Source organism: Stegastes partitus, unplaced genomic scaffold, assembly GCF_000690725.1.
Source record: "Stegastes partitus isolate 25-593 unplaced genomic scaffold, Stegastes_partitus-1.0.2 Scaffold983, whole genome shotgun sequence".
In the NCBI taxonomy this organism is placed as follows: domain Eukaryota; kingdom Metazoa; phylum Chordata; class Actinopteri; family Pomacentridae; genus Stegastes; species Stegastes partitus.
Genome location: NW_007578714.1, coordinates 71222 through 88211, shown reverse-complemented (window position 1 = coordinate 88211; position 16990 = coordinate 71222). Strand labels below are relative to the sequence as shown.

The 16990-nt window shown below is 40.0% G+C and overlaps 1 protein-coding gene across 1 annotated transcript in view; it reads left to right on the top strand.

Moving 5' to 3' along the window:
- fndc7b (fibronectin type III domain containing 7b) overlaps window positions 1-16990 on the top strand; it is a 53117-nt gene that overhangs the window by 25242 nt on the left and 10885 nt on the right. Inside the window, exons 28-45 of the mRNA XM_008294667.1 lie at window positions 1086-1346; window positions 2890-3150; window positions 3468-3728; window positions 4629-4898; window positions 6424-6687; window positions 6869-7129; window positions 7658-7921; window positions 9286-9549; window positions 10025-10285; window positions 10597-10857; window positions 11634-11894; window positions 11991-12251; window positions 13069-13332; window positions 13415-13675; window positions 14670-14719; window positions 14869-15079; window positions 15990-16250; window positions 16640-16900. Coding sequence (XP_008292889.1) covers window positions 1086-1346; window positions 2890-3150; window positions 3468-3728; window positions 4629-4898; window positions 6424-6687; window positions 6869-7129; window positions 7658-7921; window positions 9286-9549; window positions 10025-10285; window positions 10597-10857; window positions 11634-11894; window positions 11991-12251; window positions 13069-13332; window positions 13415-13675; window positions 14670-14719; window positions 14869-15079; window positions 15990-16250; window positions 16640-16900 — 4458 coding nt within the window. The remainder of the gene's footprint in view (window positions 1-1085; window positions 1347-2889; window positions 3151-3467; window positions 3729-4628; window positions 4899-6423; window positions 6688-6868; window positions 7130-7657; window positions 7922-9285; window positions 9550-10024; window positions 10286-10596; window positions 10858-11633; window positions 11895-11990; window positions 12252-13068; window positions 13333-13414; window positions 13676-14669; window positions 14720-14868; window positions 15080-15989; window positions 16251-16639; window positions 16901-16990) is intronic.

The following is a 16990-nucleotide window of genomic DNA, read 5'->3' as shown; positions in this document are numbered from 1 at the left end:
TATGTAAAACAACCGAGAGAGCGATGAAAATGGGTGAAAGAAAAACCTTCATCAACACATTTTATGTTGCCAAAGTTTTTATTTAACCTCTTATAAATTGGATGTTACATTGTATTTAAAGCTGTCTTTTTAAAAATGTATCTAAATTGTCATGAATACTAACATTAATATTGTACAGTGGCAAAATTTGCAGTAGTGAGATGCTGGACCTTTCACACATTTAACACTGTTAATTATTTGAACTATATGTATCCTAGCTGTTTCACTTGTTCAAAGTCATTACATTAAGCATGGTGACTCTTTCATCTGTTTATGAACTTTTAGATCGCCATCCAAACTATTATTTATATATCTAAACTACTGCAGCTGTGTTTTCTCCCACCATATATCAGTTTTGTTGAATTGATCCAGAAATGAAACTATTTCACAGCTATTATCTCATTCTAATCTAGCTAACTAACTATTTGAGCTTCTCTACCAGCTTGCTAACCAGTGTCAAAATTAAGTATGTCATTTAAAAGTTTTGTAATTATTGTATTTAGCTGTAATAATAATAATAATAATAATAATTGATCAGATTTATATAGCGCTTTTCTAGACACTCAAAGTCGCTTTACACTGTCGATTATTCATTCACACACATTCATTCCGGTGGAGGTCGCTACAGTGGTAGCCACAGCTGCCCTGGGGCAGACTGACAGAGGCCTGGCTGCCATTCTGCCCTCCGACCACCACCTCAATGAATCCATTCATATGCATTCACACCAGGCAAGGTGGGTGAAGTGTCTTGCCCAAGGACACAACAACTATGACACAGGGTACAGGGTGGAATCGAGCCGCCAATCTTCCGATCATTGACCGACTTGCTCTACCACCTGAGTCACAGCCGCCCATAAATCACACACATTCATTCCGGTGGTGTATAACTTAAAGCAACGAAAAGTAGTGAAAAATAATGTGAAAGCAATGCCAACAGTTACTCAATCATATTTAATAAAAAAAATACAAGCACCTCTTCACTCTTTGAATGCACTTGATGATGCCTGTAAATGACCTGACTCACCGTTCTTCCTTCACTCCTCCAGCTCCCTGCCCTCCCACCCAGGTGAAGGTCAACTCGTCCTGTGAATCAAACAACATCTTGGTGTCATGGGACGGCTCACAGGGCTCGGTCTCTTACATGGCTGTGGCGGAAAATGCACAGGGCGACCGGTGGACCTGTAACACTACCGGCACCACCTGCTGGATGTCTGCTCTGCTCTGTGGACATGAGTACAAGGTCTATGTTGTTGGTATTGATGAGACGTGCAAAGGAGCCAAGAGCGAAATAAAAATAATTCACACCGGTAGGTATCTAAACTCAAGTTATAGTTGGCTTGTGTATGGTCAGTTTAAAATGCAATTTTACCGTGAAAAGCAGCTCAGCTATAGTATTTATTTACAAAGGAAACTGAGTGACTCATGATTGACTCAGCAATTTAAATACATTTCATTTTACATTTACTGTCTGCGTAAACAGCTTGATGGTGTAATATTAGTACTTTATTTACTTGCCTTCTTCTTCAGGCTTTACATTTCTGACTTTCTCCCTCATTAAACTGTGCAGGATGCTGATTTTGAAAATGTGTCCAAAAAGAAAAAGCCAGCAGCACATACTCAATATACTCTGTTTATGTCATCATAGAAATTACATAGTATAGTCATATAAAAATTTGCATCATATTTCCAGTATTTTAGAAAATACACACATTTTTTATTTTGCATTTTTTAATATTTAGCCATCATACATATAAATGTATGGGAAAACAATCCTTGAGAAGTCTTAAAATAAGGTATAGAACAAACTCCAGACAAATGATGACGTATAAAAAAAATAAGTAGTGGTTTCAACAAAAGCTGCATCTTATTAAGGTACCATTTATTGAGTGACTTTGACTATGAATTTCACCGTATCATGTGGTCTCTTTGTGTATAACACATATATATTAATAATATTTATTACATCAACATTTGTAATTAGATTCATGATAATACAGTCTATTTAACAAAATACAACTAAGACCAGGATTTTTGTGAATTTATTTTTCTTACTCTGACTTTTCTATTTTATTCTTGTTTGGTATTTCAATTGCCTTTTCCTGTGCTGTCCGCTCTTACGATACAAAATCCCCAAAAAGGAGCAAAAACTAAACAATGCACGAAAGGATTCGAAGGTATCACACACAGACCACTGGTGATTCACACAGGGAAGGTTCACAAGAAAACTGACAACTAAAGGAGGGAGAAACACGACTATGGCCTCATTCCAATCTCCACACAGAGAATCACAGACTTTTAGGCATGTTTGTAGAGTTGTTTGTATTTCTAAGCATCAGTATGTTTTTGGCCTGGGGCTGCATGGTGGTTGGTGGTTAGCATTGCTGCCTCACAGCTAAAAGATTGCATCCCAGCCAGACAATAATCAACTGAATGAAACACAAGTCTAAATTCCCTTTTGTTTGTAGTGCAGTGCGTAGTTTTCTATCAATGTATGCTGTCATGATTGTGTGTCCAGTTCCTTTCATACTAATTTGAGCCCTCGTGAACTCAAACCCTGAAGCTCTGCAGCTTTGTTGTCAGTTAAGCCTGTGAGGGTTTCGTGTTTAGGTCGTAGGTTGGAGACTGGAATGGGGCCTATACACAGAGAACCCCTTACAAGACAAGACAAAGATAAAACTAATACGAACAGGGCAGACGATCAGAAAATTGGGATGCATTAAAATGGGAGAAAACAAAAGAACACAGGAGGTTCTTTTACATAACAGAAACCACGACTACAACCAAGACCCTAAACCATGGCAATCTCCTTCAACGTCACTGTATACTAACAGTTATGTTTCCTTCAACCAGCCCCCTGCGTACCAGAGAACGTACAGAACCATCTCGACTGTCTGTCTGGTGTCCTCAATGTTACCTGGCAGTCGACTGGTCACTTTTTAAAGTTCCACACCTCAGTGATGAGCAGCAAAGGTCACGTCAGCACCTGCACAACAAACAAGCATCACTGCGTAGTACGGAACTTGGGGTGCGGGCTGACCTACAATGTTACAGTCGTGGCCCAAGATGAGACTTGCAACAGCTCCCACAGCCCCATAGAGCAGATCTCTTCAGGTAAGGGAAAAGTTCCGTTTAGTAGTTACAGTGCATCTTATTACAAATACATAGCGGCATAAGCATGTATGTCTGGTGTTGCTGTGAGAAAACCTTCTAAACATGAAGTTGTATGTTTTCATGAATTTGTGAGTTCATCCAGACAACTTGAAAGACAAAGAGTCCCTCTTAGTCTTTAGAAAACCAGCAGAACATGAAACTTTTTGAACTTCTGTGTTTCTTGTTGTCTTTCATAATGTTTTTTTTTATATGACAAAGGTTTACTCTTTCCTCTTAATCATGTTTTTATCTTTATCTCAACTTCTCTTCTTCCTCAGCTCCCTGCCCTCTCCCGTCGTTCCTTCCTGTGGTGAACTGCAGCACCGGAAATGTATCTGTCACCTGGAACAACAGCATGCCGGGGATTGTGTACACAGTGTTTGCAGTTGACGCCATGGGTTACAGACATAACTGCAGCGGTACCAACAGAGGCTGCACTCTAAACACACTGAAGTGCGGGACAGAGTACAGTGTCACCATCACACCGTCCAGGGGCGATTGTGTGGGCAAAGACAGCCACACAAAAATGATCATGACAGGTAAGAAATATGTGTATTTTACTAAAATGAAGAGGTAGATGTGCGTTTCTTTTAGTCTCTTATTTCAGTAATTTGTATTTATTTGCTTAATCTTCTGTTTTATTTTAACTTTTTTAAACCCTATTTACTGCTCTTTTTATGTTGTCTTGTGTGTATTTTATTTTATTTATCTTAATGCATCTGTGCGTCTTTCGTACAGCATTCGTGTGCCTTGTCAAGTGTATTTCCACATCCTGGTCATTTGAGAGTATTTGTCAAAATGAAAAGATTTTTTTTTTTCCTTTTTTAAAAAAATTTAGCTCAAAATTAAAACCTGGCATGAGTTCAGCTCATGATCAGACGTTCATATATAGTGGCAGGGACTGTTTAAGCGATTCTTTTGATTACATTCTTATGAGGCAGCCATTTCAATGCACTATTTTACCAGAACATGTTAACCCAACACAGAGATGCCAAAAAAACTTCTTGATGTTCCAGCACTTGAAAAATTGAAGAATAATGTCAGTGAAAAATTTGAAGAGGTTTAATGTCAGCATTCAAGATTAATAAATGTCACTGTCAGGGTATAAAGCAGTTTTTTTCTAATAGTATTTAATAGTACAGATGTGTACCAGTAATTCCAAATTTCTCATTTTTTGCTTTTGAAGTTTGAGCTACTACAGATAGCACTTATTTCTCTTTTTCTCCGTTTAGACTACTGACTGTTATTACAATTTCTTTTCGAAAAAAAGAATCGACACCAGCTGTATTTATCTTACAGATGTAAAAATGTATCTTTCTATCTAACTTTCTAATCATATATCTTAATTTTTTATTTTTTTTTTAACTTTCAATTAAATAATCTGTTCACTTAAGAACTGTGAGGACTATGTGCAACTAATATGCTGATTTTCTGTCCAGTTCCCTGTGTACCTCACCTGTCAGACGTGGAGATCGACTGCTTGATGAACTCAGCGTGGGTGATGTATAATTACTCTGCCGGAGCTAAAGACTACATTGTTATGGCAACAGACAGCCAGGGTAATGTCCAGACATTTGAGTGCAACTACACTTCAGACTGGATGTGCCCTCTGCCACCACTGATGTGCAGCAAGAATCTCACCTTTACTCTGAAGGCTCAGGACCAGCAATGCACCAGTGCGCCCAGCAACGCCATCACAACTGAAACAGGTAATTATTTCATAAATATTTCACATATATGTCCATCCATCCATTATCTATACAACGCTTAATCCTAACTAGCGCTGCGGGGGGCTGGAGTCTATCCTTAGGGCGAAGGCAGGAGACACCCTGGACAGGTCACCAGTCTATCACAGGGCTACACTTAGAGACAGACAACCAAGCACACTCAGATTCACACCTACAGACAATTTAGAATCACCAATTAACCTCAACATGTTTTTGGACGGGCTGCAGGGTGGCGCAGTTGGTAGCACTGTTGCCTCGCAGCAAGAAGGTCCCTGGTTTGCGTCCCGGTGAGGACACCTGGGATCTTTCTGCTTGGAGTTTACATGTTCTTCCCGTGCAGCGTGGGTTCTCTCAGGGTTCTCTGGCTTCCTCCCACACGGTCCAAAAACATGTTGAGGTTAATTGGTGATCTTAAATTGTCGGTAGGTGTGAATGTGAGTGTGCTTGGTTGTCTGTCTCTAAGTGTGGCCCTGCGGTGGACTGGCGACCTGTCCAGGGTGTCCCCTGCCTGCTATGTGAGGATTAAGCGGTGTATAGATAATGGATGGATGGATGTTTTTGGACTGTGTGGGAGGAAGAGAGAGAACCCAGAGAGAACCCACGCTGCATGGGGAGAACATGCAAACTCCACGCAGAAAGATCCCGGTGCCCCCACCGGGACACGAACTGGCGACCTTCTTGCTGCGAGGCAACAGTGCTATCAACTGCGCCACCTTGCAGCCCACAAATATATCCTCCACGAATTATTAATATATTTTGCTTTGTTGAAAATATTTTTAAAAAGATTGAAAAGTTTATTATTTTACGATTTCATCTTGAATGCCATATTTTAATTGGTTTGAAATGTCATGTTTTAATGAATAAATAGCAAACCATTTTTTAAAAAGGTTATTACTTCGTACAGATTTTACCTAAACGACAGTTTGACTGCACCAATTTTAGTTTGTGTCAGTTTTTTCTACAAACATCTGAAAAACCTAAAATCTGCTATTTTCATTCATATTTACAATGTACCTCACGTTCACCCTTTCACAAACACACTTCAATTGTAGAATTGGAGAAAAAATCAGCTACTTTTTGGGGGCAATGACTGTTCTACTAGAAAACACACCAAAGTTTGAGAATTCTTTGCTTTTAAAGTTAGTTAAAAGTGATTTTTCTTGGTCATGTGGCCCTCATGAGGGTTTTTATGTGAGCTGTATGCTTTTTTTTGCTTTTTTTTTTCCTCCCACAGTCCAAAAACATGTTGAGGTTAATTGGTGATTGTAAATTGTCAGTAGGTGTAAATGTGAGTGTGCTTGGTGGTCTGTCTCTAAGTGTAGCCCTGTGATAGACCTGTCCAGGGTGTCCCCTGCCTTCACCCTGAGTCAGCTGGGATAGACTCCAGCCCTAGTTGGGATTAAGCGGTGTATAGATAATGAATGGATGGATGTTCAGGATGAGTGCTATGGTCAGAAGGCTCGTTTTAAATTTTAAACGGTACCTTAAAGCGTTTCTCTCTCCACAGCTCCCTGTCCTCCTGAGGACGTTATGGACAAAGTGGACTGTAAAAACGGAACAATTTCCGTCACCTGGTCAGGTGTTCCTGGTGCGATAAGGTACAAAGCCATGCTGGAGGAGGTGTCTGGAGGTAATACCAGCTGCTGCACCACACCAGGCACCAGCTGTAATATCACACATCTGCCATGTGGAGAAATGTACACCCTGCATGTCATGGCTGAGGGACGAACCTGTAATAGTTCAGAGATCAGAGGCCACATCACCAGGACAGGTAAGATACATACAGTATATTACGCCTGGGCATACATTCGGCTATTTTGTAAAGTATATTTTTTTAAAAATTAAAACTGAGAATGAAGTAATGATAGCTACAGTGTCCAGAATTTCAGAGATAAACATGACTGAAATGACAAAAAAAAAAAAAAGCAGAAATACATGTATCTCCTCTTCAGCTCCATGTGTCCCTGAGGATCTACAAGTCAGTCTGAGCTGCAGCAACAATGTGGCCTCCATGTCCTGGAGCCAGAGCAAGGGAGGACAGCTTTACGTTGTGAAAGCAGTGGGTACTGATGGCCACACGCACGAGTGCATGTCGCCTGGGAGCCAGTGTGATCTGACAGATCTGCATTGTGGAGAGTACTATACAGCCACTGTGACTGCAGAGGTCATGGAGTGCAAGAGCAAACCAAGTGACAGTGTGATGTTCAAGACAGGTAAGTACTTTAATCTGTGTGTTTTTAAAAATTCTTTTCCTTACAGAGAGTTATATGACACAATATGTAGTTTTATTATGTGTTTATGGCACATATAAAGATGTGTTCCATCAAGTTTGTTGACGCTCATGAAACCAAGGTGTGACTAGTAGTTTACCAGCATAGACCAGGAAATGTAGTGCTTGAGTCTGGTTCATAAGCCTCTGTAAAACCTCATAGTTGCAATTTTTATGTTACATTTTTGGTAGGATTTTGTTACCTTCAGACAAAGCAATGTTGGCTTCCCCCATATGTGTTCATGCTAAGCTAAGCTAATTGACTGCTAGCTCCAAGTTCATATATATTGTGCAGACATGAGAGTGGTAATGCTCTTCTCATCTAACTGCCAGTGGAAAAAAAAGAAAAAATATTTCTATAATTCCACAGCAGATATGATCTCCAAAATAGAGTTCCAGTTTCAAAATCTTTAGAATAACAAAAACTATTTTCAGCCCCGCTGTAAGCCTTCACTCTGTCTCTCCTCATCAGTGCCATGCACGCCGGCAAACATCTCCTCTATGGTGGACTGCGAGACCGATTCTCTGATTATTTCCTGGTCCGATAGCCCAGGAGCTGATTCCTATTTGGCCACATTGGAGGACAGCATTGGTCGGGGCACAACCTGTCAGGGCACAATAGAGGGCTCCTGCAATGTGACAGGAATCGCCTGCGGTCAGATCTACCACGTCTTTGTGGTCTCCTCTGATGGAATCTGTGACAGCCCACCCACTCCTGTGATTGACACACCTTCAGGTAGGACTGAACTGACAGACAGGTATCTTAAGAATGGAGGCTAAAAACAGAAATGAAGAGGAAATGAATGCACTGACCCACAGAACTAAACAGTGAGCTTAAAAATAATGCTTTAAAATAAACAGAGTGAGCTTTAAAATTAATGTAGGTTGTCATATATTTTATACATTATGAAACCCTTTTAAAATAATGCATTATGTAAAAAATGCATTTGTATTTGACTTAATATCAAGATTGTTTCTTGGTAAAAAACAAAATTTTAGTGGAAATGTGTTTATAATTGTTTTGTTTTTTGCACTTGTTTTGTTTTTTGCACTTGTAATGCTTTTGTGTTACACACGTTTACATCTTAACATCGTTTAGAGTCCAGTGTGTAGGATTTAGTAGGATCGATTGGCAGGGATAAAGAATCGTTTATTACTGTAGAATGAGCCCTTTATATTCACAGAGGGAGTGTGTCCTCTTCCATGAGGCCCACTGTAATGTGCTGCCGGGTTTCTACAGTAGCTCAGAACAGAAAAACCAAGCAGTGGCTCGAGAGGGCGTCTTTTGCATTTTCACAGTTTTTAGTGGCTACCATAGACTGTATAAAAGATGGACGTAGCAACCGGCCCTGAAAAATGAAGCCAACCCAGAAGTGTCAAAAACCTGCAATATCACTACGTCCGCTAGTTGCTGGCTCCAAAAAGCCCTGGCTCCCATAGACTTGAATTGGAAAAGAAGTGATCACACGAAATACCGCATTCCTCCAGCTCAGGATTTTTTTCTTATTAGTTTTCATGGTCAAGTCCAGAGATCAGGTGGCCAATTTGAAAATAAATCAATGCTGAATTGTTTAAAAATCGTCAAAATTTTGCGGGGCAAGAGGCGTGGCTGGCTTGATTGCATCGTCGGCAGCGACGATGCAGACACAGCGAGCAGAAGGCGATAAATGTGGGCGGGCAGAGAGGGCCCGCCTCTCAATCCGTCTGACCAATCGCTGCCCCTATGGCTCCACCCCCCTCCGACGATTTTTGCGTCACTGGCTCCAAAAATCCAAGATGTCAACCAGGAAGTAGCAAAACCCTGGCTTCATTTTCTCAGTGCAGAAACCAACGGGTGACGTCACGGTAGCTACGTTCATCTTTTATACAGTCTATGGTGGCTACCATAGGTGCTCGTACATGCTTGGAAGGTCAGGATGAGGTGAGGGACATTTAGTTGGTTGTAATCTGTAACCTCACTGCCATATGTCAGTAAATCCTACAAACTGGACCTTTCATATACTCTCCTTCTTTCTTACTTACTTGTTTTCTCATTTCTTCATCAGATATTAGTTTGAGGTATAACGCCAAGTTTGACGGTCTTACTTGTCCCTCTTTTAGCCCCCTGTAAACCAAGACATATCGAGGCGGTAATAGACTGCCACACGGATTCAGCCGTGGTGCACTGGGACGTGGGTTTTGGAGCTTTGTGGTACATAGCCATGGCCACCACAGCGTCAGGTCACCAAGTCACCTGTGAGACAAACATGACCTACTGTGAGCTGGAAGGCCTGCACTGTGGTCAAAGTTACTCAGTGTCTGTCAAAGCTGCAGGAGAGAGCTGCGGCAGCATTATTGCTACCATGACAGGACAGCTGGAAACTGGTGAGCAGCACAATAAAGGCTTATCACGTCAAATAAATACATTGCGTCTCCCATCTTGTCAAATAATTTCAGACTCTATAAAGTCTCATTGTTTTAAAATTGCAATTATTATGAACTATTTTTAACCTTTTCCTGTTAAAATGTTATTGTTGAAAGAATTTTCTAGAAATGAGTGTCAGTATCTCACAGTGTTTGCACAAGTGCTGTTTTTTAGTTCATTAATTTTTAAGCTTAATAATTCTCATAAATTGCTAATTCAGAGGATTTCAATTCTTATTTTCCACAATTTTACCTTAAATCGTCATAGTCACCACACAAGTACAGGACATGCTTTTTGGTAACACAATATTTTTCCTTACTTACTTTTGTTATATTAGTCATTTTAAGGATTCAAGATATCTGCTATAAGGAAATGGTATGATTTGATGATCAAAGGATGTGTCTCATTTAAACTTCCATCCATCCTATCTTTTAGCGCCTTGCATCCCAGAACACGTCACCACTCATTACAGCCTAACGATCGGCCAGGTGCAGTGGGACATGACCACTGGTGCTGCTTACTACTTTGTCAAGGCAGAAACAGACGAGGGCCTCTCATCAACCTGTAATACTCCTGACACCTTTTGTGCACTGTATGACATGAAGTGTAGCCAAAAGTACCATGTGAAAGTCACAGCAAACAACAATGTGTGCACAGACGCGTCCACCTCTACTGAAAACGTCACGATTATAACAGGTAGGAAAACACGTCGACATAACTTTTAAGTTCTTTCTCCATTAGAGCAGCAAAGCTTTGATTGTTTTAATTGTCAAAACAGGACTTTTAAGAGCATCACCCTCAGTTTGAGAAGTTGGAACAGGATTTTTTTAGAGCCAAAACAATCAATTCATTAGAAACCTTGATTGTCAGTATGTAAATTTGATGTTTTAAAATGAAAACATGTAAACTCATGGCTATTATTGTGTATTTAGATTTTTAATTTTGCAGCAAACCACAACATCCACTCTACATCATTCAGCATTTTCTGTCTCTTTTTCTGCACTCAGAGCCTTGCCCGCCCAAACACCTGCAGGCAACTGTTAACTGTCAGGAGAACATTGGACTCGTGTCATGGGAGGCCAGTATGGGCGCTGTGGCTTACAAGACTGAGCTTGCTGGGCGCGATGGCCACTTACTGTCCTGTCACACGAATGACACTTACTGCGACATCGAAGGCCTCCACTGTGGAGTCATCTACCACACCAGTACCTATGCCATTGGGGAGACACTCGACAGCCTCCCCACTGACGTCGTCCTGCTGGTTTCAGGTACTGTGCACTCACAAACTGGGTTTATTTTATTAGAATAGTGTGTTGAATCCTCTTTCCTACACCTTATACTTGCAGTTTTGAACTACGATTCATCACAGTTGAGACGTATTATTGACCAGGATAATATAAACCACATTAATGGCAGAAAGCATGCAGAATTTTGTCTTGTACATCTTTCTTGAGTTGAGTTTTCTGAGAAGGGCACCAATTTTTGATTTACAAAATACTGGTACCATCTCAAATTGGGTGCTGGGGGATAAGATCATATTGAAGTGAGTCTTATTTAACTGTATTTTTTCTGATGACAGGTATGAAAGTGTCTGTGCCTATAAGAAATTACCTGTAAGAGCAGAAAACAATCTAGACATCAGCTAGTCTCTAATGAAGAGAATCTCTGCTATACTGCTTAGTGAAAATACAGTTATCCTTTGCTGGATGTGGCTGAAGCTTGGTGGATTGGCTGTGTAAATGACTGACAGAGATATGAGTGAGAATCTTATATTCATCTTAGAACAGCTTACAAGATGTCTTGACAGAGGATGTCAGTCCAGTCACAAATTTAGTTAAATTATAGCAAGTTCTAGAAACCTTTAGAGTAGGCTACTTTCCAAAGCAGATAGCAGCCTGGTTAGAGCAGTGTAACTTCAATGTACTAAAGCTGAGACTAGAATGGTAACTGTAGTCATTAGTCATTTAAGTATCAAGATCAGTGCAGCTTTAAAGTGTATTTAATACAAATGACTCACCATACCAACATTCCCTTCTGTCTGTAGCTCCCTGTCCAGCTGGAAATGTGGCAGCTACATCAGACTGCTACAGCAACACAGCATTTGTCTCGTGGGACGAAGCCAATGGAGCAATCTCCTACATGATAACTGCTGAATCGAAAGAAGGCTACCAGGCGTCATGTGAGACTGATCAATTCCACTGTCATCTGACAGACCTGCATTGTGGTCAAATGTACTACATCACGATCACGAGCATCAGCGACCACTGCCACACTGTGACACACACTAATGTCACCTTCAGTACACGTGAGTCGAGCAGCATCTCACTGCAGAGATCCCAAATATATTTTATATGAAAAACTAGAATCATGTGTTCCTTCTTTGTGATACTAAACTGACCAGGCCCCTGTAAGCCAATGTATGTTGGAGTGGACCTGCAGTGTGGGACGAGCACCGCTAACTTGTACTGGGAGGATCAAGAGGAAGTGGAGCTCTACATGGCGACTGCCACCTGCAGCGGCGGAATGACTCTGCATTGCAACTCCACCAACTCCACCTGCCAGTTCTCTAACCTGACCTGTGGCGAAACCTACAAGTTCTCTGTAACTGCACACAGCTATATGTGCTACAGTGAAACCAGCAGCACAGTGGAGATTAAGACCGGTAGGAGACATTACCATCAGTAGACTATTTGCTCAGATTAGTTGAGTAAGAGATTTGTTTTTAAGTTATCTATTGGGGGATTAACAGCGCTCCTTATTTCTGGCCTGTTAGGTGTCCTGTACATAAAGATATAGAAGGAATTGACCTCCTCACCAAACAGTCCAGACAATTGAACAAATTAGTCACTGTTGGTATCTAGATTTCTTCTTTCACTTTTTACTTTTAATGATTGGTTCATCCTTTTTTATAGTATTATTAGTATAGTATATAATAGTATATAAGATCAGTGTTATTTTTTTTGACTAAGCAACCAAATTTTAAAAAATGTTAAAATATTGTGGTTGCAAGCTGCCTTTTCACACTTTCATTATTCTTATTTGTCTTTTCAAAACATGTGTCATAATTAGTTGATTAAATTCGTGTGTCACCCAGATTTGTGCAGTTATTTTAGAATGCATTTATCCAGCATTATTATCCTTTTTGTGAGTTATAGTCACTGCACTGAAACAGTCAATAACAGACGTTTCAATCATTAAAAAACTCTTTACAACTATTTAAGTAATAAACAAATCCTTCCCTAATTATTAATCCTGTATGCATCTTTAAACAAACAAACAAAAATCTCTTGTTCTAGCTTGTAAAATATGAATATATGCTTTTTTTTTTTTTTGATGACCGTAAATATTTATTAAAGCAATACAAAAATACTCTTTTAAGATTACTTTCAACTTTCAACACCACAAACCATGTCTGAGCTGGAATAGATTTTCTCTAAGGATACTAATGTGATATTTGTGTGGAACTTATCCTTCACCAGAACCCTGTCCGGCAACTAACCTGAGGATCACTGGGTCGTGCTACAACGCTACATCGACAGTGATGGTGGAATGGTCTGACGCTCCAGGTGCATTGCTCTACGTGTTGACAGCCTCTGGAGACCTGGGATTTACCACATCTTACCAAACCAATGAAACCATGATGGAGACTGATCTACCCTGTGGACAAGTATATACTTTCACCGTAATATCTCAAGATGAACGATGTGACAGTGTTGCGAGCATGCCCGAACAATACAAGACAGGTTTGTGTCTCATTCAGTCTTTTGTATCTCATTCTGTACAATGAATTGTGGGCGATGATTAAATGTCTCACCCTCTCCTCAGGTCCCTGCATCCCACAGCATGTTCAGAGCTTTACACACTGTGAGGACAGTGTGGGCGCGGTCAGCTGGGCGACGAGTCCCGGAGCAGAGTCATACGTGGCCGTTGCAACGGCACAGGATGGCAGCACTGTCATATGCGCCACAAACACCACCACCTGCATTTGGGATGACCTGCATTGCGGCACAGAGTATACCGTCCACGTCACCGCCATCGACAACATGTGCAACAGCCTGCCTAGCAACAGCACTTCCATACGGATGGGTAAACGAGCTCTTAAACTGTACATGTCAGCAAGTCAAATTACCCTAGAACTTCATGTGAAAGCAAATTTCCTTGTGGAAATTTTATTCGTCACATGAAAATGAATAAATTCACTGCAGAATGCAGTAGTACAATTGTACAAAAATGCACTATTGTTGCTCTGAAATGATGCAATGCGAAAAGTACCGGTATAGAGGCGGTACTATCAGCTGATTAAACAATTAGTGAATCATTAGTCTAGTGTCCCCAAAATAAGCAGCATTAAAGCAGTGTTTCTGTTTTACAGTCGTCCTCACATTTATTCATACCCTGCCATTAAAGAAGGAAAAAAACAGGTGTCACTGAAATAAGCTGAAATTGACAAAAGTAATAATAAATCAAAATGTGTTTAAAATCATGACATTGCTTTTAAATTGTGGTTCAACAGATAAAAAACAAGCAAACAAGCATGATGGGACCCGGAAACTATTATTTTGTAGAACATCCCTTTGAGCCAATCACTGCAATCAAGTGTTTTCTGTAACTCTCAGTCAGACTTCTGCACCTGTTGACAGGTATTTTGATTTTGTCCCACTGCTCATCAGCAAAGTGCTCTAATTTGTCTGGGACAGTTTTGTTTGTTTTTTAAAAAATTATTATTTTCAACCACAATTCAAAAGCAATGTCTTATTTCACTAAATTATAATATAGAAATTTTTCATTTCTTACTGCTTTTTTCAGTTTCTAGGTATTTGAGGGACTATTGTGAATTTTGCCTTTTCTTTAATGGAAAAGTATGAATACATTTGAGGACGACTGTATGTCTGTGTAAACTGATGATCTGTTGGACTTAAACGGTTGATACAGCAGCACAAAACAACACATTTGATTACATCATCTTAGGCTCCTGGACATTACAACAGACATTTTACACTATTTTTTAACTAAATAATTAAGAGATTAAATATGAAAATGATCAATATCCCATTTAAATTTTTGTCTTCTCCTTTCTCAGCACCTTGCATACCCGAGAACTTGGTGTCATCTTTTGACTGCGATATGAAGGTGAATACTTTAACTTTGCTCTGTTCTTCAGAAGTTACTGCTCAGTAAATAAATCTGCTTTTATCATTTCTGCTCTGTGAAGCACTTAGTAAATTTGAATGGGACTGTCCAAAGTAGATGACAGAATTAAACTGTAATCTTCTCCTCAGGTGGGATCGCTGTCCTGGAATGCCACTGAAACTGCAGTGTTATACATTGTGACTGCAGAGAACAACGGCGGCCACAAAGTGTCGCTGAGCACCAACGAAACCTGGACTTCCATTTCTGAGTTCATGTGTGGTCAGGAGTACTTCCTCTCTGTTCAGGCGAAAGATTTTGTGTGTACAAGCAGCCCCAGTCCGCCCTCCATGCTTAAGACAGGTAGATTCCTATTTCTTACCCGACACTCTAGTTTTTTTACATTTTAATTTGTTATTTTCAAAAATGCTCAGATTCAGCATCAAAGTGAAAGAAGAACACATATTTCTAAAAAACAAATTCAGAATTACTCTCAAAATAGGTATATATCTTTAAAGGTTCCAAATTTTAGAGTTGTTATATGTCTTGTCACAGGAAATTTTTATTGATCTGAATGCAACTATCTCTTTAAACCTGCATGTGGAACTTTTGTATGACCCTTCTGGCAGTGAGAATAATTACACAGGCACTTTCACTATTTCCAGTGACATACGCTTTTTAAGACAGTAATCCTTTCTTTGAATGCTGAGTTTCTTCTTTACCTGTAGCACCAGAACCTTCTCCTGGACACACACATCATTGCCAGTGCAAGAATATGAATGAAATGAAATGAAATGAAATGAAATGAAATGAAATGAAATGAATGAAAAATACTTTATTTATAAATTCAATCTTGTAAAATCTCACTTTTTTTTTTTTTAATGACCTTTATATGGCCACAGATATCAAATTTAATTGCAATCTCTGTGCAAATTGCATTTGCAGATTTACCTGGTGCTAATGGTCTCGTTTTGCAAGGGTTGAGTATAATGTATGTTCATTTAGATGCAAAAGTCCTGCACTTTGCTCAGATATACCAAGAAACTACACTTAGTTTACATTTTTTACTGGTGGGCATTGTGTTCCATCATCACATCACAGGGATTTAAAATGTGAACAGCCTACAACCCCTATATTGCTGTGAAAACAACTGCAGGCAGGCCAGAGAGTAACACATTCCCAAACATGTGGATTGTGCACCAGCCTTTGCAAACAGGCTACACAGTCGTTGTGATGCTCTTTTCATCCTGTCCGTTCTCCTTACTGCCTTCAGAACCCTGTCCGCCTACCGACGTCTCCAGCGTCATGAACTGCGCCTCCAACATTGCGGTGGTGTCGTGGACTGGCTCACTTGGGGCGGAGTATTACACTGCCACCTTAACGCCAGAACATGGTCAGCCAAACAGCTGCATGTCTGAGGGCCAGCAGTGTAGTATGCCCAACGTCCAGTGTGGACAGAACTACACAGTGATTGTCGTTGCCTCACATAAGGATTGTGACTCTGATCCCAGTGAGCCCGACACTCTGCAATCAGGTGAGATTTAATTATTACTTCTTTCTGTGTTTTATTTTTATTCCTAGTTTATTTTTATTTTGTGAACAGAATGAGTGCTAATAATTTAAAGATAACCACGTCTTGGGCTTTTTTCGTCTTTATGTACCCCATATTTGTTATTTGTGTGTTGCTTTTTCATTTTAAATTGTGCATAGACTCAACGAACACAATGCCATTTTAACCAATATTGTCATTTTATTAATATAACTGTATATTACATATTATTATAAGTGTAAGTCTTTTCATTGCTCAGTTCACTTGATACATGTGCTATATTCAAAATGAAGACTTTCTATTACTGATACTTGTTTAGATGTCACTGAATAATTAAATCTACTTCATTCTGCTATTGTCACACTTTTCGTCAGTGCCTTGTGTTCCTACTGATGTGAAAATCGAGGTTGACTGCTCCAGAAATGAGGCTGTTGTGTCCTGGAGTTCTAGCGACGGTGCTGTGTCTTACCAAGTGATGGCTGAGAGCAAAAAGGGATCCATTTCCTTCTGTGAAACTGGAGGCCTCATGTGTACTTTGACCAACCTGACCTGTGGACACAACTACTTAGTTCAGGTGGTTGCGCAGGATGGTATCTGCTCATCTTTGCCCAGCCCAGCTATAGACTTCTATTCAGGTAGAACAACAGGATTTACATCAATTCCTTTGGTTGTCAAAATGTTTACATCTGCACACGCTACTGATTTACTGCTCTTACCACATGCAT